This window comes from Dryobates pubescens, chromosome 2 (assembly GCF_014839835.1).
Source record: "Dryobates pubescens isolate bDryPub1 chromosome 2, bDryPub1.pri, whole genome shotgun sequence".
NCBI lineage: Eukaryota > Metazoa > Chordata > Aves > Piciformes > Picidae > Dryobates > Dryobates pubescens.
Genome location: NC_071613.1, coordinates 56,881,858 through 56,909,356, shown reverse-complemented (window position 1 = coordinate 56,909,356; position 27,499 = coordinate 56,881,858). Strand labels below are relative to the sequence as shown.

Genomic DNA, 27,499 nt, shown 5'->3' with positions numbered 1-27,499 from the left:
TGGCCACAAGGGCACATTGCTGTCCCATGCAGAACTTGCTGCCCACTAGGACTCCAAGGTCAACAGCACCCTTGGGGCTTCCCAGGAAGAGAAAAGATAAATAAACCAGCTGCTGGCATGGTCCCAGTGCCCACATGTTTTACAAAGCTGGGAGAGACTTACACTCCCTTTGGGTCAGGTATCTCTTTCCAGAAGAACAAGGACCTTCTGCAGATCTTTAGATGTCTGGATAACACTTAGCCTAAAAACTCAGGAGGAGAAGGGTGGCTGCCGGATCTCAGTGCTTAAATACTTCATAAATCTCACATTAGTGTCTAGGTCTCACAGGGATGATTCAGAGATGAGTTTATAAAGTTATAATCACTGCCATCAGATGAAGCTTAGAAGAAAATGATAGATACATCCTGGCTCACCTGCCAGTGGGGCTATTAAAGAGCAAAACAAACAGAACAGGAAATGATCTTATCTTGGAAGGCAGCTCTAAGGTCCACCCAGAGAACAGAAGACTCAGGGGGGCCTCAGAGCTGCCTGCCAGGACCTGAAGGGATCCTGCAGGAAGGCTGCAGAGGGACTTTTGCTGAGGGTGTCTAGAGACAGGCCAAGGGGGAATGGTTTGAAGCTGAGGCAGAGCAGGGTTAGAGTGGAGCTGAGGAAGAAGTTGTTCAGCAGGAGGCTGCTGAGACTCTGGCCCAGGCTGCCCAGGGAGGCTGTGGCTGCCTCCTGCCTGGGGGTGTTGCAGGCCAGGCTGGATGAGGCCTTGAGCAGCTGAGTGTAGTTGAGAGGTGTCCCTGGGCATGGTGGGGAGGTTGGAGCAGATGAGCTCTGAGCTCCCTTCCTGCCTGAGCCATTCAAGGATTCTAATATCCTATGATTAATAAATGTGTTCAAAATGAAAGTTCACTCAACTTCCTTGTGGGGTTACCTCTTTGTGGGGTTACCTCTTTGTGGGGTTCCCTAATTCACTCCCCTTCCAGTGCTGTTTTTCTTACCCCAAGAAATCCATGTTTAAGCACCACATGGAAGTCACACTTCACCAGGATGGGGCAGCATGGGCCTGAAGATGTAAAAGCAGCAGGCTGCTGGAGCCTCTGCTTGCAGACTGCTTCTCTAGTCTTGTTTTGAGCTTTTTCTTGCAGCCTATTGATATTTCCAGTAAATCATTTTTAGCACCTGAGTCAGTGGAGTCACAGAGACCAAAGAGGAGGATCTCCAATTAGCAGCTGGGAACACTGCTTGCTTTCTTTTGCAGTTTTCTGGTGGGGGTTGGAATTGTTTGGGGGTTTTTTGGTTGGTTGCATTTCTTTTTTGTTGTTGTTGTAGGTTTTGGTTTTCTTTTTGGTGGTTTTTTTTTTTTAACTTTCAAAAATTTTTGTTTGTTTGTTGCTTTTTGGTTTTTTTGTTTGGTGTTGGTTTTGTTTTGGAGGTTTTAGTTTGTATCTTTTTGCATTTTTTGACTGTGGTTGGTTGGTTGGTTGGTTGGTTTTCACACACACTAATTCTGTGCATATCCTTGCAACTTCTTTAAACTGGCTAGAGGTGGGCACTAAATGAGCTGAATACTTCCTACTAATGGAGAGTGTAAGAGCTTCCAAACAAGCAGGGAAAATCCTAATAGCCTCTTGAAGTACCACTGCTGCAGCCAAACAGGAATGCTAGGACTTAAAGCGTTTCTGTGTGAATATATTGCAAACCAGTACAGCAGAGCACATCAGACAGACTCACAGATCTGAGTGGCAGTGTGATCCCCTGACTCGTGGAACAGAAACCCAATCTATAATAACTGAATGCTTTCCAGGGACATGTCTGATAGATTTCACTTGTCTGAAAAGGACACCTGCCAGTGGCAGACCCAGAGGCCCAATTCTTTATTCCAATATTCATTTTTCCTTTTCTACCTGTCAAGGGTTAGGGCTGGGCTGGTCACCAGACAAGTGATAGATGCTCTCTATTAATTCCTCTCCCTTCCCAAAGGGCTAACAAAGGGAATAAGGGGGAGAGACTTGTAGATTGGAGAAGGAAACTAAAAGTACTTTAATGAACATAACAATAAAATGAAATATATACAAACCCAGTAATGAATCCAACCCTCCTGGTGGCAATCCTATCACCATCACCACTGGTGCTGGGAGCAGGCACTGGGGAAGTCACAGACTGGATTCAGGAGCTGGATTCTGGAACTGAATTCAGGATCTCATGGATTGAGATGGAAAGCAAAAGAAAAGACAGAGTCCTCCTTGGATGCTGGCCACTGGAGAAGAGACGTGCCCCTGGTAGTCCCTCAGCTTTATACTGAGTATGGCATATGTGGAATGGAATCTCCCCTTGGTGGTCAGTTGGGGGCCATCTGTCCTGCTCCTCCCCACAGGTGTGGCCTTCTACTCTGCACCCCAGGCTGGTACAGAAGATTTAGCAGTGACCTTGCTCTGCAGACCAATCCTTGATGCTAACTATGAACACCACTGGTATCACTGTTTGAGAAAACCACTGAACTGATTAGTTGTGTTCCACCCCAAACCAGGACTCTTTAGTCATGGCGATGGTGATGATGATTGGGTTCATCACTGGCTATTTTTCCATATACTTTGTATTTTGTCCAGAAAAGCAGCAAATACTACAGGGTGGAACACAGTGGAACAGCTCTGGATTGTGACATCATAACTCTGCATCCTATTTCCATGTTAATGGTGCTGATGTGAAGAACAAATTGCAAGCAGTTATTAGAACATGTAAGCTGAAATTTCTTGCATAAGCCAGTTTCATATCAGGGCACCATAAAAAAAAAAGAAAGAAAAAAAAGGTGATGAATGTTCCCCCTGAAGCTGACAAGTTACAAGGGCTTGTACTAAGGGAATAATAACTCCAAGATTCATAAAACCGGTAATTACTTTATCAACCTTCCAGTCACATTGCAGACACACAGACTGAATCGCTCCAAACTAACACTGCCATCAGACCCACTCTCCAGGTGGGCATTGCACTGCAGCTGCCCTTTGAAAACCAATAAATAAATAGGTAAATAATTACCCTGAAACACAAACAAAAATCCAGGTTTGAGCTATATGTAACACCAGGGCTGGATGGGTGAATCACTCCAGAAGAACACTGGCATCACACCCACTCTTCAGGTGGGCATTGCACTGTAGGGCTCCTTTTAAAAGTAATACATAAATAAATAAACAAATAAATTACTAATAAATAATAATAAATTACTGATAAATATAATAGAAAATATATAATAAAATAATATATAATATAAATATATAATATATAAACATAAATTACTAATAAATAAATAAATTACTAATTACCTGAAGCACAAACCAAAAACTCATGCTTATGCTATATGTAACATAGGGCTGGATGGCACAGGGAGTAAAAGAAGGAGGCATCAGGAGGTTCAAAGAAACCCTCAGAAGCTTCAAGATGACATTGCCAAGGAGTAAGTTACTATAGATTCTGTCAGGGAATTGCAAAGGTTAAGCAGCTGACAGCTCTTTATAAGACACCAGCTTCTTGGACAGCCTCCCAGGAAGGCCAGCAAAGACAAAAGTACATCATAAACCAAATCAGCAAAATGGAGCTTGATTAATTAATCAAAGAGATCGTGATCCAGGAAGCTCTCCCCTGTCCCACATCTAGCCCCATCCCTGGAGGTGTTTGCAGCCAGGCTGGATGTGGCTGTGAGCAACCTGCTGTGGTGTGAGGTGTCCCTGCCCATGGCAGGGGGTTGGAACTGGCTGAGCCTTGAGCTCCCTTCCAACCCTGACAATTGTGTGATTCTATGATGCCTTGGCTTGGTCCAAGACCACATCAGCTTTGAACGAGATCCACAAAGGGGTCCAGGCAAATCCTAAACATTTAAATCCTCATCTGAAACCGCCCAAAGTATCTGTGAGTGTGCAGGCACAGAAAGGATCCCCATAAAACATGGATATGCTTGCCTCTAGAGAGACACTTAGGAGGATTTCCCCGAGCAGATCTGGAAACCCCAGGGAAGGCAGCTGGGAAAAGCAGCGCTGCATTCAAAAGAGAAGACAAAATGCTAATTGTGCTCACGGTGTTTACTACCCAGCAAGGTGGGGGGCCCGGCGACTGCCTCGCTGTATAACATCTGCAAAGTGGCAGGGTCCTGCTGACACTTTTACCTTCTCTTAACCGCTTCATTCCTCAGCCAGGAGATAAACACGGCCCCCTCGCTGCAGGCAGCCGCACCACCGACTCCATTTCCAGCACTTAGCTCTCCTCGGGTAATCAATAAGGATGGCAGCGTTTCCCTGGCTCTGTGGATACTGAAGGATGCTGGGGTGCTTTGCCGCCACCGCGCCGAGCGCTCAGCTCCTTTCCAAAGGCCTAATAGCTAATCCTTTGCGGTGCTCAATGTCTCCATCAGCATCCCCGTGAGATAAATAACATTACCCTTGAGGATGGGTGGGGGAAGCATTTAATTTGCTTGCCCAGAGCTCAGTGGAGAAGCAGTTTGTTGTGTGTTTGAGTAATAGGCTGCAACTGGGGAGTAGAAAGGGGGGAGCTTGTTACCTCTTATTCATTCCTTTTGCTCACTGTGTGCTGCTGGAGCAATCTGGAGGGCTGTAAATGTCAGTGGGCCGGATATAAAAGTGATGCTGTTGCCCTCAGTTTTGTAGTCTGGGATTCCAACATGCCGTTTATGTCATCCAGCAAAACAGATTTACCTTCCCCTAGATTATTAGGTTTGTGTTCTAATAACAGAGAGCTTTACAGACTGGAAGCTGCACAGGGGGTTCCTGGATGTCCTCACTTTAAAAAGTGTCAGTCAGCTCCCCATCAGAGAAGCAGCGGGCCCTGAAGCAGAGATCCCGTGCAGGGAGGACAGCATGGGATTAAAGACGTCCCAGTGCATAACGTCCATTGAAGTGTGTGAGATTAGGAAAGGATGGGATTGGAAATGTTTGAAATTAGTCATGTAAATATGCTTACAATGTGTAAAGGTTACTCCCAAGACTCAGGCTGAAAGCCACCCTCAAAATAATGCTGTAACTCGGCTGTCTCAGGTATAAAGTTACCTAGCTTGCTCCCTCTGGGGCAGCTCAAACTCCTCTAAACTCACGTGATTTTAATTTCTAATGTCTCTCTTTGTGTCGGGGCATAAATACAGCGGGACACCTCAGCCCTTTAAGAAGAGCCTCTTGAAGATGGAAATCTCACTACAGAGGGACTGTATCTTCCCTGTGAGCTCCCAGGCTCAATCTAGCCTGAAAGCTCAGCCTTTGTTCCAGCTCAGTCCTTGACCTCTTTGTTTACAGTGCTAATGGGGACAGCAGTTCTTCAAGAGTCGAGATGGCATTTTTGAGCTGTGAATAATCACCCCAGAACACAGACCGCAACAGTCAGGACATTCACATCCCCTGCCCAGCTCAGCTATTAGCTAGCTGCGATGTTCAGCCTCTGCTACTGATCTACAGAGGAACAGAGACAGTGACCTATAGCAGATACAATCCCTACCCCTTTCCCAGCTCCCTCCCTTCTAAAGCCCAAGCTTTTCAATGGCATCCTTCTGAAAAGGCCCCTTCTCATGGTGCTTTCATCATCCTGACCTCCTTCCAGTGGGAATTTCAATTCTGTGCTCTGAGACGTGCAAATGAGGCAAGATTTCACTCTCCTCTTGCTGCACAAAGATCCAGAGAACAAAACTGCAGCTTGTGATGGGCACTGTCCCCTCCAACTTGTCTGCTCCTGGCCAGGATGCAGAAGCTGCCTGTTCCCACTGCAGAGCCAAGGCTGGCCTGGCCCTTCCTGGCAGCATCAGCTGCACTGCCAAGGAGAGGCAGCTAAGGAGATGTGATGTATACCAAAACCAGGCTGGGCAGGGCCTTGAGCAACCTGATCTAGTGTGAGGTGTCCCTGCCCAGGGCAGGAGGGTTGGAACTGGATGATCTTCAAGGTTGCTTCCGCCCCAGACCATTGTATGATTGTAGGTATTAAACAGGTGTGCCACACAAAGTGTGCTGCTGCAGCAGAGTAGCTTCCCCTGTTTGACAGCATCAGCTGCACAAGAGGAAAAAGGCCACCTTCAGGAGTAACTCCCTGGGTGCTTTCCTTGGCAATCAAAGCCACAGATTACAGTCCTGGAGACTTTAATGCACCTCTTCAACAGCCCCCTGTAATGCTACTTGAGTGAGCAGGAAGCACTTTATGTTGAGCCACCGTGGCCTGGATTTCCTTAATTACATTGGAATGAGATGAAGATTTCCCCACGGTGTGGCTGGGACTGCAATGCACTCAGCTTTGCCCAGCTAATGAGGTCAAAACCTCTGCAAGCCTCAGGTTCATAGGTGCCATGGCTCAAGGGCTGTGGCCTCAAGCACAATGCACTCAGCAGAGCTGTAATTATAACACTTAAAACTACTCAGAAGACCAAACCCTTGCATTATGTCTAACATGCTGTGTGGAGAGCAGAGCTCAGGATTCTGAGCTTCCCAGTTCATAATCTTGCTTTGATAGAGATACCATCTGACTTGTCTAACAGGGCTGGTACGGTATGTATCTTGCTGCCAGTGACAGGCAAAGACAGAAGAGTATCTGAGGAGATGATCAAGGCTCTGCTAAGCTGAATGTCTGATGCCAAACTCCTTACTATTCTCTATGATGGCTTTGAACAGCAAGATCCTTGAGCAGCAGGGGACTTTCACCACCACTGCTGGAGCCCTACACAACAACTGGAGCATCAGAAGAATTTGAGGACACAGACTCATAACTACTACAAAAAAACCCCAAAAGTGACTATTTTTCTGCTTTGTTTTTGGAGCTTTGATCAATAAGTAGGAGTCTTTCCTAGGAGCCTCAGAAAGCCTTTCTCTGCATGCTGGTGGAACAACAGCCATTTCTGACTTGATTCAGAGTCTTGTAAGTCCGACCATCTATTCTTCAGAGGTTCCTCTGAACGTGGCTAAAAGGCTCATTTTCATTTATCAGGCTAGGAAATGCCAGAATGGTAACAAGCACAGACAGGAATCATTTTCTTGCACCATCACCAAGGTTACAAAACTAAAAGCCATCATTTACAACATCCTGAATTTCACACATGAAGACAGCAGCACTGCTCTGCTGAGATCCCACCTCCAATCCTGCCTCCAGTTCTGGTGGCCCCAGCACAAGAAGGACACAGAGCTGTTGGAATGAACCCAGAGGAGGCCACAAAGATGAGCCAAGGGCTGGAGCAGCTCTGCTGTGAGCACAGGCTGAGGGAGCTGGGGCTGTGCAGCCTGCAGAGGAGAAGGCTCCAGGGGGACCTCAGAGCTGCCTGCCAGGACCTGAAGGGATCCTGCAGGAAGGCTGCAGAGGGACTTCTCCTGAGGGTGTCTAGAGACAGGCCAAGGGGGGATGGTTTGAAGCTGAGGCAGAGCAGGGTTAGAGTGGAGCTGAGGAAGAAGTTGTTCAGCAGGAGGCTGCTGAGACTCTGGCCCAGGCTGCCCAGGGAGGCTGTGGCTGCCTCCTGCCTGGGGGTGTTGCAGGCCAGGCTGGATGAAGCCTTGAGCAGCTGAGTGTAGCTGAGAGGTGTCCCTGGGCATGGTGGGGAGGTTGGAGGAGATGAGCTCTGAGCTCCCTTCCAGCCTGAGCCTAGGATTCTAAGATTCTATGACTCTATCTCCTGCAGCCTTTTACCAGCTTGTGAGAGATGTATAAAACCCATGAAGATTTTCCTTAAGAAAAAAGAGCTTCTGCTTCACCCTCACTTTTCCTGCAGCCTAAGTGTGTTTAATTCCCAGATTAAGCTGATAAAAAGAAAAGTGACAAGACTGAAAGGCCATTAGCCACCTGACTTGCTAAGCAGAGCTGTAGCCACAAAGGATTAGTGGAAATTGTGTGGTTCAAGCACTGCAGTGCATGTAGGAAAAGCAGCAAGGGAGGTCAAACTTGCCAGCAAATTCACAAGATAAGAAGGAATGGCTTTGATGGTTTTTAAAGCATCCTAGCCATCCCATATTGGGTCATCCACACTAGCTTGAATCTTTTTAGAAGTTATAACAAATTGAAAAATCCAATTTCTTGGATGAAATATTTTTATTTTCAAGTCAAATTCAAGCTTGATTGAAATGTACTTGCAGGATGTGCAAAGTAAGCCAAGTCTGTAAAGCAATCAAGAACTTTTGCTGCAGGTAGGTGGAATGGTGTCCTCTGTGCTCTCCCAGGATCCTACACAGAGTTTCCCAGCCGTGTAGGAGGGAGGGGAGCTGAGGGGTTCAGCAGACCTGGTGGAACCCTGCTGCAGCTCGGGCATTTAGTGCTAAAACTACATGGGAAAGAGTTAAAGTTGGCTTTGAAAATGGATTAAAAGAATCAACTAAAAGCTCTGTTTCTGATCAGAGGATGTTGAGTTCATAGAATCACAGAATGGCTCTGAGCTCCCTTCCAACCTCCCCACCATGCCCAGGGACACCTCTCAGCTACACTCAGCTGCTCAGGGCCTCATCCAGCCTGGCCTGCAACACCCCCAGGCAGGAGGCAGCCACAGCCTCCCTGGGCAGCCTGGGCCAGAGTCTCAGCAGCCTCCTGCTGAACAACTTCTTCCTCAGCTCCACTCTAACCCTGCTCTGCCTCAGCTTCCAACCATTCCCCCTTGGCCTATTGCTATGGAAAGTCCCTCTGCAGCCTTCCTGCAGGATCCCTTCAGGTCCTGGCAGGCAGTTCTGAGGTTCCCCTGGAGCCTTCTCTGCAGGCTGCACAGCCCCAGCTCCCTCAGCCTGTGCCCACAGCAGAGCTGCTCCAGCCCTTGGCTCATCTTTGTGGCCTCCTCTGGACTCACTCCAACAGCTGTGTGTCCTGTTTATGCTGGGGACAGCAGCAGGCAGGAGGCAGGACTGGAGGTGAAGTGTCTCAACAACATGGAAGTTGTTTCAAACTTGCAAATATTTTGCAGTGATTCACCTGCTTTTCTCTTCAATTAATGATATTATGGTAGCTGTTCATCAAGTAGCTGGCAGTGATCACTGCAGGGATTTGGATGGGCCTGACCAAATAAAACCTTGCATTTGTTTTGCTGAGCCAGACCCAGGACATCCAGACAGGACCTGGACAGCCTGTGCTGCCTACAACAGAATGCAAATGCACCCAAAGCATTTGTTGCAGGAGACACCTTGGGGAGCCTGTGCCTGCACTGCACTGTGCAGCACCAGGGTGCAAAGCCTCATTCAACTCTCTGTTTTAAACCCAGCTATCAGGAAACCAAACAGCTGATCTCTCATTTTGCCCTCTGGGGTCTGTTGGCTGCTCTTGGAGGATTTCTGAATGCCAGTGTACCACCAGCAGAATCAAACCTTTCTTGTGAGAAGCAGAAGCATTTTTCCCCTTTCTCCTTTGGGCTGGAATGTGATTATCAGGCCAGGGGCCCAGTGGTTTATTGTCTAGCAGCATTAAAATAGAATTGAGCCATTCCATATCTGTTTCCTTGATAGCCTTTGCAAGATTCTGCCTTTGAGAGCATAGGAAGCCACACTTCCCTTGGATCTCTTGCCATGAAGCACTCTGACCCCTCTCTGCAGCAGCCTCTGTGCCCTGTGCCTTGAAAGGAAGCTGTGCCACAGCATCCTGCAGCCCAGCCCGCAGGGTGCTCGAGGCCAGACTGGCAGGAAGAAATTCTCTCTCAGGTTTAGGATGCTCCCCCCAGAACTGGCAGGGGGTTGTTAAAAGAGAGAGCAGAGAGCTGGGCAAGGAAGGCATTCAGACAGCAGGGCTATTTCTGGGTGAACTGGAAAGAGCTTTTGTTTCTGTAACAGTTGGCAGAGTTGCAGCTCGCTGGCACAGAAACCCCAGAGCAGAGAGGAGATTTCAGATGGAGGCAAAGCTCCTGCAGAACTCATTTTCCAGTCTTCTTGTAGGGAGAGGGGCAAAGGGGATCATCCTCCAAAGACACTGCAGCACACTCTGCCCTTGGGTTTGCCCAGTGCTGCTGCTCTGCACTAGCACCGTGCCCTTCTCTGCATTATTCTAAGTAGGTGTTAAAAACACTTCAGGCCTTGGAGTGCTTAGCCCTGCTTGCTCCCTCCTCCTCCACTTCACGTGGAGCTGAGTGAGGCTGGTCACTAGCAGCCCCCCCGAAATGTCAGCAGGGTGTGTGCATGCACACAGCTAAGGAGGAAGGGCATCCAGCAGTGAGAGCTCTCCTAGTGTGCAGAAAGCAGATGACAGAGGATGGTTTTGATGCTGCAAGGCAACCAGACAGAGCTAAGCACCAAGCAGCCCTACTGAAGACACCAACGTGACAAACTCAATGTGAGACTCCAGGCAGCAGTTCTGCTACCCTTGGCTGATGCACATAAGAAACAAGAGGCTACAGAAGGAGGTGGCTGAGGTCAGTAACTCTGGACAAGCCAACTTCTTAACAAGTAGCAGTAATAAGTAACACTTAAAAAATCAGCTCCTGGATCAGCCTGCTAAGTTCTGATGCAAGATGCAAAAAGCTGAATTCCCCCCCCCCCAATTAAATAGGAAGACATGGAAATTAATGCAATTGCTCCAAAACATATTTGAAGGGTGTGGCTTCAGTAGAGTTTTGTTCTCCTGTCAGTAACTAACTGCAGTGCCCCAGATTCCCAACACAGTTCACCCATGCCACAGTGCTCAAGCACAATTTGGGTTTAGTTTTATTTCTAAGACAGGAGAAATAGCTGAGAAATGGACACTTGGAAGCACAGGGCACCTGCACAAACCCTCCCCATTCACAGGTGCCAATCTTTTACCATGATACCATCTAGAGGGTGATGGAGCCCTGCAGCAGGCTGCCCGGAGAGGTCTCAGCCTCTGGAGACTTTCCAAACCCAGCTGGATGTGTTCCTGTGCAGACTACCCTGTGTGATCCTGTTTTGGCAGGGGGGGTGGACTCGATGATCTCTGGAGGTCCCTTCCAACCCTTAACATTCTGGATTCTGTGAAGGACTAGAAAGCTTCTAAACTAACCAAGACACAGCACATTTAGACTTTTTTGGAAGAAGTTGGCAAAGTACAAGCTCCATCTTCAGCTGTAGTGCAAGGCTCTGTCCTGTGATGATGTGATGTCTGTCTAGAGAAAGATGAGCCATGGTCCATTGAACCCTAGAATGGCCCAGGTTGGAAGGGAGCTCAGAGCTCATCTGCTCCAACCTCCCCACCATGCCCAGGGACACCTCTCAACTACACTCAGCTGCTCAGGGCCTCATCCAGCCTGGCCTGCAACACCCCCAGGCAGGAGGCAGCCACAGCCTCCCTGGGCAGCCTGGGCCAGAGTCTCAGCACCCTCACACTGAAGTTCCTCCTAAGATGCAGTCTCAACCTACTGTCCATCAGGGCAGTAAAAAGGCACTTCAGCTGTTGATTCTTCAAGCAGACTCCAGAAATGGTGGCAAGACATTCCAAGAGGAGGAACATCACCTGAGAAAGCTGCTCTTGTGTTTTGCTGCAACCAAATGCATCTGGCTGGGATGCAGGGCAGGTACATTTGTTCTGGCAGCCTTTTAATGGAATCAGTTCTCTGGCAGAGAGGCAGTTCTGGTGTGTGACAGTAATGTAGATTTATGGAAAATAAGCAGGAGATCAGCTGCCCTGCAGAGTTAGTATTTTGTTTCATTCAGGAAAATAAGATACTCGGAGTGAATGGATGGGAGGTGCCTGCACTGACCTCTGGTGCCTGCACTGACCTCTGGTGCCTGCACTGACCTCTGGTGCCTGCACTGACCTCTGGTGCCTGTGCCCCAGCTCAGTGAAGCTCATGGAAACATTCCCAGGGCCTTCACTTACACATCACAGAGTCACAGGAGGTAGGGGCTGGGAGGGACCTCCAGAGATCACCCAGTCCAACCTCCAGCATCACCCAGGGCAGATCACACAGGAACACATCCAGGTGGGGTTGGAAAGGCTCCAGAGCAGGAGACTCCACAACCTCTCTGGGCAGCCTGCTGCAGGCCTCTGCCACCCTCACAGCGAAAAAGTTTCCCCTCCTGTTCCTGTGGCACCTCCCCTGCTCCAGCTTGCCCCCAGTGCCCCTTGTGCTGTCCTTGGACAGCCCTGAGCAGAGCCTGGCTCCAGCCCTGCACATCTTGATCCCCAGCACTGAGGGCAGCCCTCAGGCTCCTCTGCTCCCAGCCCCAGCTGCCTCAGCCTGTGCTCACAGGGAGATGTTGCACTGCCTGCAGCAGCTCTGTGGCTCTGGGATGGACTCTCTCAAGCAGTTCCCTGAGGTCCTTCTTGAGCTGAGGGGCCCAGAACTGGACACAATATTCCAGCTGCGGCCTCAGCAGGGCAGAGCAGAGAGAGAGGAGAACCTCTCTGGACCTTCTCCCCACAGCCCTTCTAATCCACCCCAGGCTGCCCTTGGCCTTCTTGGCCACAAGGGCACATTACTGGCTCAGGGGCATGCTGCTGTCCACCAGGACCCCCAGGTGCTCTTCCCCATAGCTCCTCTCCAACAGATCAGCTCCCAGCCTACACTGATCCATGTGGTTGCTCTCTCCCAGATGCAGGACTCTGCACTTGTCCAACCATCACATTTCAAACCAAGGGCAAATGCAAAATGAGAAGCACACACCCCTAGTGCTGGCTAGGTACCAGAGGAGCACCCATTCCACACATACCCAAATTGGTAGAAGCAGTTCTTTTGCCTCCAAAAGAGCCCTCTGTGTTTCAGTGCTCTAGCAAATTTGTTGAAGCTGTGATTAATCACTGAAGCCTTGAACTGCAAATTAATATTCCAGAATATGAGCAGAATCTCATCAGGATATGAATTTCAGATTTATAATCATGTTTATGCACAAATACTTGCTAATGTTTTTTTCACTCATCTGCCTCCCAGGAAAAATCTCCTCCCAATACTAAACTCTGTCAGACCAACAGAAGTTCTTTGACTCCAGTGGGCACAGGAGCAGACACCTACCCAGACAGTAAAATGCACTACCTGATCTGCTGTGTCCAGCTAAAAGCTGGGGGAGTTTCAAATACCAACCTGCTAAACCACTCAACACTTCCAGCTTGTCCTTGGCAAAAAGACAAACCTCTGAAAAGAGTACAGCAGCTCACAGGGCTGAGGCTAAAGCTGGGGCAGTGGCACAAGGAAATAGCCAACTCTCTGGCAAATGCTGTAACAGAGGGAGACCAAATCACAACGAGACACAACAGTTTGTGCCCTTCCCCAGGTTTTGGTCATCAGGCCAGAGAGAGTTTCAGGGAACCTGACACTTGCCATTTTTAGTTCATAGGTCCAAAGCTTGAGAGAATCAGAGGATCACCAAGACTGGAAAAGACCTTCTAAGATCATGGAGTCAAGTTAGAACTCAACTCCCACGACCACTAAACCATGTCCTGAAGTACTGAGCGCTCTCACCAGCAGACAGCCCCAGACACTGAGGGTTTGAACATGCTCTTAACTGCAGGAAGTGCTGGTACTGAGAAGAGACTGAGCTGAGAAGTCAAATCACTGCACAGGATTTGCTCTGTGCTAGCTCAGCCCAGGACAACAGGCTGGGGACACTGCTGATGGGCAATGCATAGGTAGCTGACAGTGATGAGCAGGTCCTCAAAGTGCACTGCAACATGAAATGTTTTGCCCCTTTTCTCAGGAAATGTGAACAGCAGCAAACATTTGGGATTGCCCTGTGTCACCTTACCTTGTTCCCTGCAACTTTCACACCATCAGATGGAAAATGTCTCCTGGGCTGCAGCCAGAGGAGTGTGGGCAGCATGGACTCTGCTCTGCTGAGACCTCACCTCCAATCCTGCCTCCAGTTCTGGTGTTCCCAGCAGAACAAGGACACAGAGCTGCTGGAGAGAGTCCAGAGGAGGCCACAAAGATGATCCAAGGGCTGGAGCAGCTCTGCTGTGAGCACAGGCTGAGGGAGCTGGGGCTGTGCAGCCTGGAGAGGAGAAGGCTCCAGGGGGACCTCAGAGCTGCCTGCCAGGACCTGAAGGGATCCTGCAGGAAGGCTGCAGAGGGACTTCTCCTGAGGGTGTCTAGAGACAGGCCAAGGGGGAATGGTTTGAAGCTGAGGCAGAGCAGGGTTAGAGTGGAGCTGAGGAAGAAGTTGTTCAGCAGGAGGCTGCTGAGACTCTGGCCCAGGCTGCCCAGGGAGGCTGTGGCTGCCTCCTGCCTGGGGGTGTTGCAGGCCAGGCTGGATGAGGCCCTGAGCAGCTGAGTGTAGTTGAGAGGTGTCCCTGGGCATGGTGGGGAGGTTGGAGCAGATGAGCTCTGAGCTCCCTTCCAGCCTGAGCCACTCTGTGATTCTATGATTCTGTCCCTAGCATGGGCAGAGCTGGTGCTGAAATACTTTGCTCCTTGTAGCAAGCCATAGAGCACAGAGCAAAGTTTCTCACCTCTCCCGTGCCAATGATACGTGGAGCAGCAGAATATTTCTTCTTCCTCTTCATTAGACTTTGGAGTCTGATCCTGCCAATGATCAGCTCACCAATCTCCAGTGACTTCAGCACCAGTTCATATACAGCTTGCTGGAAAAGTGGGATTTATTAACACACTGCCAGAGCTCCCAGCCTGCTGCTGCTGCTTTATTGATCAGGCTGTGTGAAATGGCATGTCTGCCCAGGGAGATTATGGATGGAATCAAGCAAGGGCCATCAGCCTGCCTGGTTGGTTGACAAATTTCATATTGCTTCTTATTTTCCTCATGCTGCATGTGGGGAATCAGAGGAAGCAGCAATGCAGGAGGGAAATAATCTCTGAGAAGTAAATACAAAATGAACTTGGAAAAAACTCAATGGCATTTACCCCAGGAAAGAAGAGATGTTATCTGGGTCTTATCAACAGTGCTTTCAAGGTATGAAGTCCTCACAATAAAACTTCCTGGGTTTGAGAGGTTTTTTTCTCACTTACCTTTAACCTTTCCAGACAATCTAGTCCCATAAGTTTTTAAATCTCTTTTTCTGCCCCAGCATGAGAGGGACATGGAGCTGCTGGAGGGTGTCCAGAGGAGGGACACAAAGATGATCACAGCGCTTCAGCACCTCCCCTAAGGGGACAGGCTGCGAGAGTTGGGGCTGAAGAAGAAAAGGCTCCAGGGAGCCCTTAGAGCAGCCTTCCAAGTACATAAAGGGGGCCACAGGAGAGCTGGGGACGGACTTCTGACAAGGGCTGTGGTGACAGGATGAAGGAAATGAAGCTTGAGGAGGGCAGGTTTAGGGTAGATCTGAACAGTGCTTTCAAGGTATGACATCCTCACGATACATCTTGGGTTTGGGAGGGTTATTGCTCTCTTAGCTTTAACCTCCCCAGCCAATCTAACCCTGCATTGGGTTTCTTGTTTTCCCTTTCTAATGCCTCTGACACAAAGCCCAGGGTCTGCCTAACCCTTCTAGGATTTAGACACTGAATTTTGCTAACGCCGTGCCTGGGCCGAAGGTGGACTCTAATCAAACACACATTGCCCTTTGCTTGGGCTGAACAATCAGCTCAGAAAATTTCTCATTATGGCTTTTGTGAGAAGCAATAATAGGCTGTCTTCTGGTGAGCAAACACAATCTCAATGAGCAAAATTAATGCCTGCTCCTTTTAAATGTGGTGGGGTTTTTTTTCCCTCCTCCTACTGATGTGGTAGGTTACATGGGAGGTGTAATTACAAAAATGTCAAAGCTGCTCTTGAAAGAGTTAATCCACCAGGAAAAAAAACCACATATCCCACTAGGAATGAAACAAATAATCATCTGTGGTGTTGAGAGGTGAACTGCTGGCTCTCGTGTGTGATCAAAACCAGCCCGAGCTGAGCCGCTTGAAACAATCAAAGCAAATTGTTACTTGGGGTGTGCAGAGCTCAATTAAACAAATACCATGCAGTAAATAACGAGCTGGGGTTTAATTAGGAGAAAACAACTGGAAAGAAAGGAATTACCAGCCCTTGGTGTGCCTCTCACTAACCTTCAAACACCTCTGACAGGAGAGCACAGAACAAAGAGCTTCAGCTTTAGAGAACACCTAAAGGGCAACTCCAGATTCGCCTTCAGCAGCATCAAAAAGTCATCTTAATATACATTTGTCCTCTGCAGAAGTTTGCAGGAAAGTTTAAATTGGGTAAATATGGCTGCTGGTGGTGGTTTGCCTGGCCCCAGCTTTTCAATTGCTTCAAAGAAAGCAGAGGATTCTGAAAGGAATGTGAGCAATTTGTTGCACTGGCTGTGAGGAGGCGGCATTGCCACCGCGTTACCCAGCCAAACCCGAAGCCACGCTAGCTGGGGGTGACTGATTTTACCAGGCAGGCACCAGGATGGAAAAGCAGGCCTCACTTGGCTTTTTTTTCCCTCCTAGCTATGATGCAATGCAACACAGGACTCCATTACCCCTCTGCTGCTCTCTAATGCTGTGCACTTTGCGAGGGAGTTGAATTCCTTGCTGAGTGAGCAGGGTCCAGGGTGGCTCTTGGAAAGGAGCTAAAGCAGATTTCTACACAAACTGAAGGCACAGTCAGAGAATCACAGAACCATTCCAGATGGGAAAGAGTATCACAGTCTCACAGTACATTAGAGCTTGGAAAGGACCTCCAGACATCATGCAGTCCAACCCCTCTGCCAGAGCAGGGTCACCCAGGGCAGGGCACACAGGAACACATCCAGGTGGGGCTGGAAAGGCTCCAGAGCAGGAGACTCCACAACCTCTCTGGGCAGCCTGCTCCAGGGCTCAGCACCCTCACTGTAAAGAAGTTTCTCTTCATGTTGAGCTGAAACCTTCTCTGTTGAAGCTTGAACCTGTTTTTCCTTGTCTTACCACTGTGCACCACTGAAAAGAGCTTGGCCTCCTCCACCTGACCCCCACCCCTCAGATATTGATAGACATTGATCAGATCCCCTCTCAGTCTTCTTTCCTCAAGACTAAACAGCTCCCCTACTAGAAATAGGTAGATTCAGATTGGATGTCAGGAAGTTCTTCCTCATGAGGGTGGTGAGAGACTGGCACAGGTTGCCCAGGGAGGTGGGGGAAGCCTCATCCCTGGAGGTGTTTGCAGCCAGGCTGGATGTGGCTGTGAGCAACCTGCTGTAGTGTGAGGTGTCCCTGCCCATGGCAGCGGGGTTGGAACTGGCTGATTCTTGAGGTCCCTTCCAACCCTGACAATTCTATGATGACACCAGACCTCTGCTGCCAACTAATTTTCACCAACCCAGGAGCTTGGGCAGAAAAGGAAATGTTCTTATTTCTTCCTGAGCCATCTGGAACTGAAGGAGTTATTTGTATTTTTCTTTGTTTCCCCCCAGACAATGCCAGAATGGCCTGAACACAGCAGGCCAAAGCAGCAAGGCAGGTTTCCAATGTGAGCTCCAGCAGACCCTCTGCAACAAGCCAAGTCAACACTACAGTGGCCCTCAGCTGACATCAGCCCTCTTGTCTCTCCTTTCTTTCCCCACCTTTTATATGCTCCCCTTACCCTCTTAGCCTCCTTACCACTTTCCCCCCCCCTTGCTCAGAGTAAGACAGGTGCCTAAAATAGGGATCTTGTACAAGCAGATCCCATCAGAGGCAAAGACCTTGGCCACCCCCAAGCCGTCAGCAGATTTGCTCTGTGTCACCCAGAGGACAAAGGCTCAAGGTCACAAGGAAACATTTCCACCACCCCTGCTACAGTCAGCCTTCACTTCCCTACGTCCAACAGCTGCCAGGTTCACAGAAGAAAGACTGACAGTTCTGTGATGTGGAACAGCAAGCTAAACCCAACCTAATGCATAAAAAAGGAAGAATCCATCTTTAAATGCTTCAGCTGGGTTATTTTTTATCAGCATCATGCACAGCCAACAGCATTGCCAAATCCAGAGGTGCCACTGGGGCTATGTCTTTCTCTCCTTGTCCCCAGTTTCTCAGTATTTATTTGAATGATGTCTGTAAAAAAGGAAATGAAGAAAAGAGCAAGGGGAAAATTGGGCAAATGCAAGTAAGCTCTTCTTAAGTTCTCCAGTGGTGCTGAGTATTAGAAGGAGGAAATCCATGTCTGGATGATTTAGAGCTCCTTAATTATTACTTGCTTATTTCCATCTATCTCTTGAGGAAAGCTGCTCCACCAGCAGCCACCTCCCAAGCCTTGGGAAGCCCCAGGCCAGAATTCAGCCAGCCACAGGCTCCTCCAAGCCTCCTGCAAATGGACACAGAGGCATCCCCGTGCTGACATGCAAGCAGAAAGCAATCATTCATCTTCAAATGGAAGTTTAAACAGCCACATGTAACCAACATCCCGAGCCACGTTCCCTGATGGAAAGCTTATCTATGTGTATGTGGGTGACCCCAGAATAAGAGGGACATGGAGCTACTGGGGCAGGTCCAGAGGAGGCCACAAAGATGATCAGAGGGCTGGGGAACCTCCCCTGTGGGGACAGGCTGGGAGAGTTGGAACTCTTCAGCCTGGGGAAGAGAAGATTTCAGGGAGACCATAGAGCAGCCTTCCAGTACCTGAAGGAGGCCTACAAGAAAGCTGAGAAGGGGCTTTTGACAAGGGCTCATAGTGATAGGAAGAGGGGGAATGGACTGAAGCTTGAGGAGGGCAGATTTAGTCTGGAGAATAGGAAGAAATTCTTGACAGTGAGGGTGCTGAGACACTGGCACAGGCTGCCCAGGGAGGGCATGGATGTCCCCTCCCTGGAGGTGTTCAAAGCCTTGAGCAACCTGGGCTAGTGGAAGGCGTCCCTCCCATGGCAGGGGGGTTGGAACTGGATGATCTCTGAGGTCCCTTCTGACCCAAGCCATTCTGTGATTCTGTGCCTCTGTGCCATACATGTGAGCATGTGCCCCAGTTACACAAAGAGCTTCAGGAAGCTGTCTTGTGCTGATGCCCAGCCTCATCACCTGCCTTCACCTTGTGCAGACATATTTTGGGTGCATTAGAGAACAGGATGTGTAGGACTGAAAACTCCACTGCTCAAGCTATATCCAGCTGGTCTAGGATGCCTCCACTGCTCTCAGTTCTAGTCCAAACACAACTCTTTCCTAAGCTACCAGAACACTGAGATGGAGCAAGCTGCTTTTAGCTGGCTAATGCCTCTCCCCTGGAACTCTTTGCTGCAACCAAGCAGAAGCTCACAAAAAGATGCCAGCCCAAATCTCCCTGTTCAGATTCCTGGAAGGCTGAGAGGAACAGGATGCACAAACCTTGTTTATGGAGATGGAGAGGAAAGTGGGTGAGTTGCACACCAAATGCATCTAAACGGACTGGTGAAGGAAACAAGCCATGGAGAGCGTGTGTGTGGAGCAAAGACTGTGATCGCATACGTGACACAGGAAGGGGCAGTGCCTATGGCTATGGAGAGCCAGGGGAGATGCCAGTGTGAGCCTGGGAGAGCACCAGCACGCACCTAGAGGGAATCACTGGCAGCTCCCAAGGCTGCCAGCAAAAATTGACTGTCCTCCTCAGTTTCTCAGCAGATCTTGCAGTGACACCTCACTACTGCACAGTGAACATAGCAGCCCTGAACATACAGCTGGATCTAAAAGAACAGCAAACATTAATTAACTGCTGTTTGAATAGTGTGCTGAGGGGGTAACAGTTCTACAAGTGGGACCTGGGGAACGTTCACTCAGCTGTGACACCTCTGCTGCTCTCAGCTCTCTCCCCAGCTCCCCCGCACCGAGAGCTGGGGGTTTAGCCACACACAGTGCCTGGAGTACTGCTGCCTGTGCCTGGCAGGTTGAGGTGGGGACTGCAGCAGCTTTGTTTTCCTTGCCACTGCCAGCTGTACTGGTGCTCCCTGAGCACATTGAGGGGATGTAGGTGATCTTTCCCTTTTGAAAGTCTCCAGGCATGTATATTTTTATTCAATTTCTCTGAAAGGTCAGCACCACTCAGATCACTTATCAATGAGACTGCCTCACCTATGTATCATTTTTATGCCCTGGCATCAGTTTTCCTGGTTCAACAGTCAGCTCCTAATAAAAGAGGATGACATGTATTAGAAGCAAAGAAAAATAGCTGTAATAATAGCACTCCAGTCCTACTTACTTGTCTCTTAACCTCCTTCTTTCAAAGGCTCCCACGCTGCAGCGCTCACAAGAAAGTTGCCATTGAATCACCTACCGGAAAGCCATTGGCCTCTAGTGCTGCTTTGGAGCTGCAGAGTGCAGGCCAACAATAACAGGTAGCTCTGCTCAGACCCCTGCCCCTCCTCTGTCCCTAAGTGTGGGTCTAGAAATACAGCCAGTTGCAGGCACTGAGTAACTTTTCAGCTGATCTCCCAGCCTCAACCAGGTCCTCAGCTGTGGCTGGCAGCTTGTGCCCCCTCCTCCCGAGCACACAGCTCGGCCCTGCCCCCCTGCCCCTCACTGCCATTGTTCTGGGGAAGCAGGTCTACAAAATGCTCACTGATGAGGAAAGGCAAATCACAGAACCACAGAAACATTCAGGGTGGAAAAGACCTTCAGGATCACCAGGTCCAACCCAGAACCCTGCTCTACAAGCTTCACCCCTAAACCATAGCCCCAAGCACCACAGCCAAACCACCTTTAAACATATCCAGGCTTGGGGACTCCACCACCTCCCTGGGCAGCACATTCCAATCCCTGACCACTCCTGCTGTGATTTTTTTTTTGTCCTACTATCCAGTCTAAACCTCCCCAGTGGCAGCTTGAGGCCATTGCCTCTTGTTCTGTCACTAATTACCTGGGAGAAGAGACCAGCACCAACCTCTCCACAACCTCCTTTCAGGTAGTTGTAGACAGCAATTAGGTCTCCCTTCAGCTTCCTCTCTTCCAAACTAAATAGCCCCAGTTTCCTCAGTCACTCCTCATAAGATTTATTCTCCAGTACAATAAACAAAGTCCCAGCAGCAAAGGCAAAACCATCAATACCACTCTCTCCAGCAGCTATTCAGGCAGGTGACTGTGAGAGTTCACACATCCAAAAAGGGCTGTTGTGGTGCCTCTTCCAGCAGCAATTGTCTCCCTAATGGATGGCACAGGAAATCTGCTGTCCCCCATGAGGAAAAGATGCTCCCCTCATTACAGCAATGGTCTGTAATGAAAAGGATGCAGATTCTGTTCCCTGACAGCTTTCCCAGGATGAGATCTCTTAGAAATCTCACAGGTACCCCTGGGTTTCAGTACAAGGATCCAGGTGGTTTTTAATGCCACAATTAAAATTGCTGTGCTTTCCCCAACTTCACAGAGGAATTATCAAGACTGATACATTAAAGAAGGGAGGATTCATCAGGGAGCTGGCAGCACATGGCTTTGGTATCTAAAGTGGATGGAAATTGGAGCTTGGGGCTGGGTGAATAAAGCCTCCAGCCTAAAACTGAACTGGTTCCACAAAGGATTGAGTCAGGAGGGCAGAGCGACAGCCCTGGTCTGCTCCCTTTGTAAGGTGTAACAGCTACGTAATTGCTGAGTTCTACCTCTGTCCCCCACATGCCATTTGAAAGGGCAGAGAGCACTTCCCAGCAGAGGAGAGCTGGGTCTCTTCACAGAATCACATCAGCCAGGTTGGAAGGGACCTCCAAGATCATCCAGTATCACCCAACCTTAACTAATCAACCAGACCATGGCACCAAGGGCCTCATCCAGTCCCTTCTTAAACACCTCCAGGGACGCTGACCCCACCACCTCCCTGGGCAGCACATTCCCATGGGCAATGTCTCTGTCTGTGAAGAACTTCTTTCTAAGCTCAAGCCTGAACTTCCCCCTGCACAGCTTGGTACTGTCTCCTATTGTTCTGGTGCTGGTGGCCTGGGAGAAGAGACCAACCCCTGGCTGCAGCCTCCCTTCAGGTAGTTGTAGACAGCAGTAAGGACTCCCCTGAGCCTCCTCTTCCTCTGCATGGCATGCTGGCAGGGCTCCCCTCCTGCCTGCTGCCTTCACAGCTGAGCTGGGACAGATGCACTCCTCCAGTGCTCTGCATGGACAGGCAAGACAAGCTCAGAGAGATGTGTTTTAAAAAGCATCTCTCATGCTGACCTTGCTGCCTGGGCCTTTACCCTGCAGCCTGTGCTATCTCATTTCTAAGGGTAAGCACTTAAACAGCCTTGGCCTGGATCTTCTTAATCAGCCTAACACCACTTTTACAATGCTCTGGGCTGAATGGTTTAGTGTTAAGGACAACCACCCTCTTCCTTTATTAACAACCAATGCTGAGCCACTCTGTTTGATGGGAAAAGTCATCCTGGGCTCCACGGAGAGCGAGCTCAGGCTTCGGCTCCTGTCGAGATGGAAGCTCTCAGAAATATCTATTAAGAAGTGTCCCAGGCACCGAAGTTCTTTGTATTCCTTTGTCTTCTTAATGAAGACACTGCCACGAGTCAGACTTTGGAGCTTGTCTCCCCTGTTGAGTGTCAGAGCAGAGAACAAATAGGAATTAAGATCGATGAGAATCGTTTTGGCACTCGGAAAGCTCCTGTACTGCACGTCCTTGCACTGCTCCCCCGTGTAGCTGCCAGGAAGAGCTGCAAGCACTGGGGCAGCAGCACCTTCTGGAACGGGCTGCATCTGCTGCAGCAGCAGCACTGGGAGCAGCCCGCTGCCAGCGCAGCTCATCCTCATCAGCTGGTGTGAAAGCAGAGCCCCGTGGAAAACGTGCAGCGCCCAGCAGGACTTCTGCTGGTGCCCTGAATGGGGAGAGGAGCCAAGGCACAGCCCCAGAGGAACCCTCCCCAGGGAGAGGAATTTTCTGAGCAGCAGAAACACCGCTGTGCAGAGCTGCAGTCGGAGGGCAGCGGAGAGGCAGAGACTCCCCTGCCCGGCAGCATGGAGCACACGCGTTTGGAAATCAGCTAACATCTACTTCATGGGCTTCTAAACCAGCAAATAATGTGCTTGCCTATTACTTTAGATAAAGCAGTGCCATGATGAGTCTGGGGACTTTGTTCAGCGTGGAATAGGATATTAAACAGCAAATGTGTCAGTTAGGTTATTAAATCAAACCCACAATGCTTTGATATTAGCTTTTTCTTTTGTAATCTGAGAGACAGCTCCTTACAAACAAAGTCCTCCAGAAGTAAGGGACTACAGGGCCTGGTGCTGGAAAAAAGCAGATGCACTCTCTAAGGCTTTGTTCAGATGCAGGAAACTGACAGCAGTTCCCAGTTCCTGGGATGGAAGAAGCAGGATGAGGCCAAAAGGCAGCCTCCTCTATCCCCCTCCTCACATCCTCTGAGTTGCAGCCAAAGAAACTCACCATGTGGCCCAGAACGACCTCCAGCTTGGACACCTGCTGGGAAACTTTGTTCTCTGGTAAATGACAGGCATTGCTGCTTTTGCACAGACAAATCAATGTGTCAGACATCAAGGGCTTCACAAACAACACTTTGAACCTGTAAAGAGATGGAGTTCACTAAAGGGGATATGACAAATGTCATCTCTGACTGCAACAATTACTGCTTTTCCTCATATCTTCATAAAGACTGCCATCCATCTCATAGCTAGGAGAAGGAGTTTTTGTTTTGCCATCCAGGTGAGCCAAGGCAAAGAGTGGATTTAAAGTGGAATATTCACCTGGTTTTACTACTAAGAGGAGGCTCAGGGGAGACCTTACTGCTCTCCACAACTGCCTGAAAGGAGGTTGTAACCAGGTGGGGGTTGGTCTCTTCTCCCAGGTAAGCAGTGACAGAACAGTCAGTCACAGTGACAGACACAGTCTCAAGCTGCAGCAGGGGAAGTTTAGGCTGGAGGTGAGGAGAAAGTTCTTCACAGAAAGAGTAACTGGCCACTGGAAAACGCTGCCCAGGGAGGTGGTGGAGTCACCGTCGCTGGAAGTGTTCAAAAAAGGCTTGGATGTGGCACTTGGAGCCATGGCTTAGTTGTCAGGAGGTGTTAGGTATTGGGTAATAGGTTGGACTTGATGATCTCTGAGGTCTTTTCCAAGCTGGTTGATTCTGTGATTCTATGATTTTGCAGGTGGTGAGCACCAGGATGCTCCAGACTCCCCTGTGCTTATTGCTAGTTCTTTTTGTTCATGTCTATAAAAGTCAAACACGAACACAAATATTATTTAGCTCCCCAGGGAGTTATGAACTGTCCCTGTTATTGATAACAACAGGAAATGAGATCTGGGCCCGTTCCCCTTGCTCAGCACTGGCGTGGTAAAATCATACAGCAGACAGAAAAATGCAGAGCCTGCATCTCTGAGTGCAAGGCAAGGGACCAGTTTCAGCACTGTGCCACCCCAGTCTGACATCCCTGTGACTCCAGCAGCTCCAAGTGAGTCACAGCAGAGCTGTGAAGCAGACCGCTGAAGCAGCTCCTTCTTCATTTTCCAGTTCACCGAAGAACTCTGTCCACAGCAGTTCAGCCATACACTGTCACTGGTCTGACTCGAACAAAGTGCTGCACACAATCACAGAACTGCCAGGGTTGGAGGAGACCTCAAGGATCAGCCAGTGCCAACCCCCTGCCATGGGCAGGGACACCTCACACCACAGCAGGTTGCTCACAGCCACATCCAGCCTGGCTGCAAACACCTCCAGGAATGAGGCTTCCACCACCTCCCTGGACAACCTGTGCCAGGCTCTCACCACCCTCATGGGGAACAACTTCTTCCTCACATCCAATCTGAATCTACCCATGTCTAGTTTTGCTCCATCCCCCCCAGTCCTATCACTCCCTGACACCCTAAAAAGTCCCTCCCCAGCTTTCTTGTAGTCCCCTTCAGATACTGGAAGGCCACAATTAGGTCTCCTCAGTGTCTGCTGAGCTGTGGGCCAGATGCAGCACTACATAGTAATGACAGAAGTCATCTACCTCATCAGAAGACATGATGCTACACTGGATGGGCCACAGCCAAGGACACACACTTCAGAAGTTAGGCTTCTGCAGGAGCACATTGAAATTTGAGTTTAGATAAGAAACCATCCTCCTGTTGAGGAAATTTACCTCTAAATATACTTCTAATTAGCATTTTTGAAGAACTTATGAGTCTTTCCTAGCAGAAGTCCAGCAGCAGCCTCTTTGGTGGGAAGCACTGGCTGGACACCTCAAGGTGGTAGTCTTGTCTTGCCAGCAGCCACCAGCACAACAGATCTGCAGCTCATCCTGCTCCAGGCATCTGGCAACATCTTTGCTGCTGGAGAAGACTGCAGACCCATCCTGAACTCCAGAGGGTACACATCAAAGGGCAAGAAGAGAAACACAAGAAAAGGACTGTGGGGAAGACAAATAGTATTTTGAAGAGAAGGAAGCCACCACAGAGCATAGAGAAGATCCCTGTGGAGTTATCAGGTGGCACAACTCACCAACACAAAGAGCAGAGATCAGTGGCTGCTGCCCAGGGCTAAACACTCCTCTCACACAGGGAATTGGCCAAAGAAAAGTCTTCAAAACTTTAAAAGCAGCAGTTCCTGGGCAGCAATGCTCTCTGGTCCTCCAGAAGTTAGAGAAACCAAAGAACTGAACTAACTCTATTAGTGGCCCTGGAGTACTGGAAATACCAAACAAACATCCAGGACTATGTCAGGAGGGGCTGGAGAAAGACTCTTAACAAGAGATTGACAAGCTTAAGACAGTATTTCATGTTAAGTCTCTTTAAGCCCTCCATGCTCTTGCAAATGCTTTTGCCCTTAAATGCTTCAGAGAAGAGCACCTTCCCTTGGTTCTTCAAGGCTGATCACATAAACAAGATTTATGTCAAGCCATGAAGTCAGAGTGACAGACCTCTCCTATTCTGGCAGAAAACGCTACAGAAAATGCTGTGGCAACCCAAGGCAAAAGGCTACAGATTCAGCAGTGCCCAAAACCTTCCCTGAGCTGTCAAGTCCTTCCCCTCATTTCCTCACCTCGTTTGTCTCCTGACCCTCCTGCCAGGTGGAAGCCCACCACGGGAAGGTGACACTTTGCTTCTACATCTTGGCCATAAGAAATTACATTTATCCCAAACCCTGCCAGAGGACTCGAGCCTTCAGCTTCCATTTGAGTTCCTCACGGATCACTGAACCTGCTCTGGATGCCACCACCTGAATACCTCTGCAAGGATGACACAGAACAAGACAAGTCCAGGTGCACTTTGCTTCAAGTGACATGAAAAGAAAAACTAAGCCTGGAAAGCTGTGCTGCTGTCCGCTCTATGAACAGAGTGCAGGGACTTCTGCAGCTGAAAATCAAGGAGCGAGGATAAAACGGAACAAGCACTAGAGCCTGAAGATGTTCTCAAGTGCTGCCTGGTTCTTCAGCACAGCCACTCCAGCGGGCAGGCACAGGTACTGAGCAGGGCCAGGTTCAGTGAGCAGGGCCCTGGCATCACCACCCCCAGCAGCACCCTGAACAACTTGCTGCAAACGATGTAACACAGCCTGAGCGCAGCCGTCTCACCCTCGTGCAAACCACCCAGCGCCCACGAACCGCCATGGAGAGCGTCTGAGCGCCAGGAGAGCCCCCACAGCGCAGCTGCAGCACGTCCTGCTGCAGCATCCCTGACAGCTCTGCCTCACTTGAGCAGCTTTTGTGGCCGAGCTGCTGTGTCCTCTGACAACTTCAGCAGCACGAGGCCCTCAGAGGACGACGTGCTGGGACTTAATAGCTTTGTTGTTCTACAAACTGTTTGGCTACGTCGCCGCACGGAAGAAAAGCGTTGGTGCTGCTGCCGTCCCTGCTTCGGCCTCCCTCTTGTCTTTCACGCTCAGGTCCCCTCCATGAGCCCTCAGGTTTTTCACTTCCCATCAAAACCACAACGTGCACAGTGACTCATGCATAAAAGATCAGTAGCAAAGTGGTGCTGCAGTGCTTGGGTGGAGGTGTGCTGGATGAGCGTGGCTGGAGGTTTCCAGCTTGTGGGGCTGTTATTCCATGAGCACAGTTTGCCAGGCAGCAACTGTAAAGCTCAGAGATGTTTGTTTGGGTCAGGTCTGATACCCATCTTCATCACACTTCCATTTGGGCAGAGGCTTTTAAGGGCCTTTCCAGTTACCTTCTCCCAGTTGCAGCACCAGAGCTCCTCCTACAAGAAGCCAACCCCTCCTATCTTTGCAACAGCACAACTTCTGAATCTCCCCCTTAATCCCTGAAAGAATGGGTAGAGCCTAGGCAGTGTTAATAAGGCAATTATCAGGCAAGTGGCACAAGTTTTTTCCCCCTCTGATTTCCCAATTAACATGACTATCAACTGCTTATTAATAAAGCAGTTTCCTATGCTTTGACTTGCTCCATACTGCAAACAAATCTAAAATGCCTTTTCCTGCTCCATCATTTACATCACACTGTTAATTCACACTTGTATTTGTTTATTCCCATTTGCTAGTGCACTGCAGAGAAAACTCCACATCATGATGGGGAAGAAAAGCAATCTGAGAAACAAAACCACCAAAAGCAGACCAGTTGGATTGCTTCCTATTAAACTATGCAGCCAGGGAATGATTTTTTCCCCATACCTGCCAGGAATCTGGGCAAACTATCTCCTTCTGCATCACTTTTTTTTCTTTGCCTGACTCCAACAGATGCTGCTGAGAGTTTACTAAATGGTGCACTGCTTAATGTATTTAGGAGAGGGGGGAAAGAACACATTTATTTTCAGACAAATTAGATCATGCATGAATCTATGTTAATTGCAGTATTTGAGGGGAAAATACAAAACCAGACCAAACCAAAGGAAAAGAGGCTTTGGTT

At 49.2% G+C, this 27,499-nt stretch overlaps 1 protein-coding gene across 1 annotated transcript in view; it reads right to left on the bottom strand.

Annotated features, from left to right (window-relative positions):
- The window catches only part of LRP1B (LDL receptor related protein 1B), a 642,156-nt gene extending 615,848 nt beyond the window's left edge, over nt 1-26,308 (bottom strand). The window contains exons 1-2 of the mRNA XM_054173601.1: nt 26,210-26,308; nt 22,051-22,453 (exon numbers count right to left, since the gene is read on the bottom strand). Of these exons, the coding sequence (XP_054029576.1) occupies nt 22,051-22,453; nt 26,210-26,308 (502 nt within the window). The remainder of the gene's footprint in view (nt 1-22,050; nt 22,454-26,209) is intronic.
- Nucleotides 26,309-27,499: the final 1,191 nt, after the last annotated feature.